The following is a 4924-nucleotide window of genomic DNA, read 5'->3' on the forward strand; positions in this document are numbered from 1 at the left end:
AGGCGCCGCAGGGACCAGAGCGGGGCCTGCCGGGCCTGGTAGTTCGCGCGGTCTCCTGGGAGGCTGGGGGGCCGGAGTCCGGCGTTACCCGCCGCGAGGTGGGAGGGTCGGCGGCCAGCCTGCCCCTGGAGCAGACGGAATTTTATGTCTTCGGCCGCATGGGCAGCTGGGCGCCCCGGCTCCGCCGCTTGGCCGGTGGCTGGCCTGAGAGTTGGGGTCCTTAGTTCTGGTCTAGATGAGGACGAGTTCGGTGGGAAGCCCTTGGCAGAGTGGCCTCGAAAAGGCCGCGTGTTCCCGAGGCCTGGGTAGCTGCGGCCCGCGGGCCGGACCGTCCGTGCATAGGCCCCGCTCTCTGGAGAGCGGACACCGGGCGTGAGTTCAGGCGGCCGTGGACGTAGGTCCTGGGAACTCGTGCCTCTGGTTTAAAAACCACCCGCGCCTTCCGTGGCCTTCAAGGCGGCCTGCATTTCCGCCCTGGCCTCTCCAGGGTCCGCTGCAGGCCCTCCTGCCTGATGGCAGTGCTCTCAGTAATGACGGCTGGCCAGGCTCTGTTCTAGACCCTTTTCCCACGCTCCTGACTCCTGGACATCTCCCAGCCAGCCACCCCAGAGGAGGAACGCGAATTACTCCCATTTCCTAGATGAGGATACTAAGACCCAGAAAGGTGAACTAATTTGCCCAGCGTCATCCGGCTAGAAAGTGGCAGAACCAGGATTTGAACCTGCCACTCCCTGCTCTCCTGCTCTTCCCCTGTTTCAGACATGAGGGCTTCCTGGGGGCAGCTTCACCAGGAGAAACCCCCTTGAATAGCCACTGCCGCTTCACATCTCTCTCTCTCTTAGCACACATTTCTGCTGTAGGCTGAGTCGGCTTATGTGTGAATCCCACAAAAGCGGGGGTGTGTCTTGTAGCCCCAGCCCCCAAAAGGATGCCCGACCTGTCTTTGCCGCCCAGGAAATACTGGGATGAATGGGCCTGCCGCTGTGCTGACTGCTTCCCACCTCCCTGGAAAGGTTGGGACTCAGACAGACAGACCCAGGCCATTCTCTCTGAACTGTATGCTCCTGGTGCATCCAGCATGTTTGCTGCTGTGGTGTCCTTGGGGTTGTTGGTGTCGCCATCTCTCTGAGGTGCCCAGCCAGGGAAAGGTGTCCTCTAGGGAAGTGGGGACATGAGAATGGAAGCAGCTGTAGGTCCTGGCTCCCACCTTGCAGTGAGCTTATGAGAGGCAGTGCGTCTTATGGGGTGTGGCCTGGTGCCAGGTATGAGGATGTGTGAGTAGCATCTTTAGGGAACCCTGACAGGACTTGGAACCGCCTGGCTATTGGGCTGCAGGTGCTGAGCTTGCAGCCCCAGCCTAGGGGATCGTCTACTGCAGACCTCGCCAGAGGCTCCCCAGCCTTCTGAGACCTTCGGGCTCGGTAGAGCGTGTGCTCCGAAAGGTTCTGCTGCCCTCACGCTGGGGGATTCTGTTACTGGGAACAAGTCGGGATTAAATATTTGTGAAATGCAATTGCAGTTGACCTGCATAAGTCACCTGGGGAATGGCCAGGAGAACAGGGCTCACCGTGGATGTTCTGTGTGGCCCCCAGAGGCCAGCGAAACCGCAGACCTGGAACCGTCCAGGAAGGGCTGTCGCAGCCCTGGAGGGCCCTGGAGCACCAGCCTCTTCTCTGGGCAGAGCCCAGGGGGTTTCTTGGCAGAAGGACACTCTAAGAGGTCTGTTTAGTGCTGGTATTTATTTCCTCTCTTCAGAGTCTCCCTGTGTCTGGGTCCTGTGTCTCTGGTTCTTAGGAGGACCTATTGACTGACGCTGAGAGGAGACCTTTTGTTTGTTACTCCTGACCGAGCCGCTGGGAGGCCACGGCTGAGGGTGGGGTGTCTTCAACCCAGGAACCCTCAAAGACAATGTGCTTGTCAACAGTATTGTTTAAAAGCAGGCTTCTCCCGTTTCCTCTTCCTTTGCCCGTGTTTCCCGATCCAGGAAGGCTCACCTGCCCTGGGTTTTGGCAAGCTGTTTTCCCCTCGATGGGACGCTGATATCTGCTGAGCAGATTCACCTCTTTGAAAGCAGCAGGGACATTGTGTTTCTCAAAACATACCTGCAGCTTTGATCTGATTTTAGGTTTCTGCAGGCCGTGGAGAGGGTTTCTCAGGGGCATGTGGGACAGGAAGGGGCCACAGTGCCGTGGTGTCTGCTGGGCTGTCCTGCCCTCCATTGGTGCCCAAAGAGGAAAGACAGGACCAGAGAGAGTGGAAGAAGGAATGGGGGCCTGTGGGACAGGGAGAACTAGAAGACCTTGGCTCAGGTATGAAAAGCACAGGTGACCAAACCTCTGGGAAGCCCCCTTCCCACCAGCCAGGCGATGCTGTTGGCCTCAGAGCAGAGCGCGGGCAGCCTGGAGAGCCCAGGGGACAAGCCTGTCACTGCCTTGCCAGGCGGTGTGTTGTGATTCCAAGGAGCCCCTGAGCTCAGCCCGGAAGGATCCCCGCCCACAGGCTCCCTCTGCTCCAACAGACCTCCTGCTCTGGGTGCCCTCCTCGCGCCTCAGGCCCCCTTTTGTTCCCCCCGGGTGTGGGGAGTAGGAAGACGGAACACTGGCTTTACTAGGCTTCTCAGTGCAGGGGAGGGAGGATGCGTATCTTGCAGAAACCAACCCACCCCCACCGCAGTCCCAACCTCAGTACATCCTGTTTGGGTGTGTATTTAACACAAAGAACCCAGGTCCTGAAATTGGATTTCTGTGACCTGAGAGTTTGTTTATAGTGACTTTTGATGAGTCTCTTAAAATAGATCTTCATCCTCTTGCATCATCTGTCGTTTTAGAAAACGGTTTATTTGCCGAGGGGAGTCGACAACCCAGTGGTGTGTTTTAGTGAGACTCTCCAGGCCTGGCCAGGTCTGGGGGCGGGGGAGGGATAAGGAGGCTTAAAGCCACGGGCCAGGGGATCAGATTGAACCTGTGACACGTCCACTGGACTGTACGCCGGCCGTCGGGGAGCCCACGCTCACCACCAGGCAGGCAGTGCCATGAGACGGCTGCTGGGGGGCCTGGCCGTGATGGGTTTTGTTACAGGAACAACACTGGCTGTTTCCTTGGTGTTTCCAAATCTCTTTACCGATGAGTGTTTGTTCTCCACCTTAGAGTATTTTGTCAAAACACAACCATTTGAACATAGCTTTAGCCTCCTTACTCTCATGATGCGGGATTTTTGCCTCTTTTTTTCAGGCCCCGTAAAAAATGCACTCTGTTCAGTCACCGTACACCACACAGTGAACTTAAAGTCACACGTTTTGTTTCTTTTTCTGTTTGTCATTCATGGAGCTTCAAATCTGTGAACACACCTGTAGCCTCAAAAATGTCCCTTTTTTTTTTTTAAACTTAGAAGAATTTATCCTTGAAAAGGCCTTTCCAAGGATCTTTTCACCTTTCCCTGAAACATGGTTCAGGTGCGTAAAGCCCCTTCCAGCCTTTGATCACAGCAGCATCCTGGGAGCCGCAGGGCTTCTCTGGAACCGCAGAGAGACTTTGGCCCACGGGGAAAGACTTTGGTGGCCTCTGACTTCTTCTGGCTACTTTTGGGGCTGCGGCTGCATTTTCTGCCCAGAGCCTCTCAAGAGTAGCCAGCGGCACTGTTTGCCTCTCCAGGGTAGGGGAGCTGCTCAGGCCGGGTTACTGCCCTGGGCTGTGAAAAGAGCCTCCTTTGTGTCGAGGGGATACTTCTTAAAACGCCTGGATTTGTCAGCTTTTCGCTTTGGGTCATTAGCAAGATCACTTGAAACTGAATTTTCTTAAAGCAATGAGGATAACCAAGGTTACCCAAAGCAAGACGGCTCTCCCTTTCATCTGCAGGACTTGGTGCCATGGGGAAGTGGGACCTCTTGAACTCAGTTTGGCCAGGGAGCTGAGGAGGAGCAGAATTGGGAAAAGAAAAGTATAGATTTGATTGTCCATTTTCCCATCCTCTCTTTTGCGCCCACAGGGTTTTTAAGTTCCAGTAGCCCCAAACCCTCCATCCACAGAGATTTTAGTCTCCAAGACACCCAGAGAGCGTGGGGGATGGACCCCAGCCCTGCGCTGTCCTGGTCCTGAATTCTGCCCAGTGTATGTCTCCCCTGCAGGCGGGTCGTTAACCAAGCTGGCCTACTATTCAACGGTACAGCACAAAGTCGCCAAGGTGCGGTCTTTCGACCACTCGGGAAAGGTGAGCCTGCGCCGTGATCTCCCGGGGCGGGACAGCCGCTCCTCTGTCATCTTGAACCTGGCCCTTGTCACTCAGTCACCCCTCTGCTGCTGCAGACCTCGGCTTCCATGTCCTGGGAGTTTCTAGCACGGACAGCCTCCCCTGCCTTCCACCGTGTCCCTTTAAGACCCTTTTCAGGAACCTGTGCCCGCCCGTGCTCCCGCTGGGGGAGGCTTCTGCTCCTGCTGGGTGGCCCTGAGGTCGCCACGGTCCTAGGCTCCTCCCTCTTGCCCAGGAGTCTGCCTCAGAGCCCTGCCTGGTTGAAGGCTGGTGTGAACGGCCAGCTCCGCTAGGGCAGGGTGTGCCCGACCCAGCCCAGCACGGTGCCCCACACTCATGCGGCCTCCCCTACTGTTTTCCAGGACACAGAACGTGACCACGAGCCGCCCTACGAGATCTCAGTTCAAGAAGAGATCACTGCTCGACTGCACTTCATTAAGTTTGAGAATACCTACATCGAGGCCTGCCTGGACTTCATCAAAGACCATCTCGTCAACACAGAGACCAAGGTCATCCAGGCGACCGGGGGCGGGGCCTACAAGTTCAAGGACCTCATCGAAGAGAAGCTGCGGCTGAAGTGAGTGAGGACCTCGAGGGCGAGGAAGGAACATGTGGCTGCCCCTGAGTCCCTGGTGCTCGTGCGTCCGATCATGCGTCGGATCGTTCACGGGCCCGGCTG

General features: G+C 56.8%; 1 protein-coding gene across 2 annotated transcripts in view; it reads left to right on the forward strand.

Moving 5' to 3' along the window:
* Positions 1-4924, forward strand: part of PANK4 (pantothenate kinase 4) — an 18410-nt gene that overhangs the window by 425 nt on the left and 13061 nt on the right. Inside the window, exons 2-3 of one of the 2 annotated variants that reach the window (XM_011930983.1) lie at positions 4124-4206; positions 4608-4822. In XM_011930983.1, coding sequence (XP_011786373.1) covers positions 4124-4206; positions 4608-4822 — 298 coding nt within the window. The remainder of the gene's footprint in view (positions 1-4123; positions 4207-4607; positions 4823-4924) is intronic. The other variant, XM_011930984.1, reaches the window with a different exon arrangement.

Source organism: Colobus angolensis, unplaced genomic scaffold (assembly GCF_000951035.1).
Source record: "Colobus angolensis palliatus isolate OR3802 unplaced genomic scaffold, Cang.pa_1.0 Scaffold89, whole genome shotgun sequence".
NCBI lineage: Eukaryota > Metazoa > Chordata > Mammalia > Primates > Cercopithecidae > Colobus > Colobus angolensis.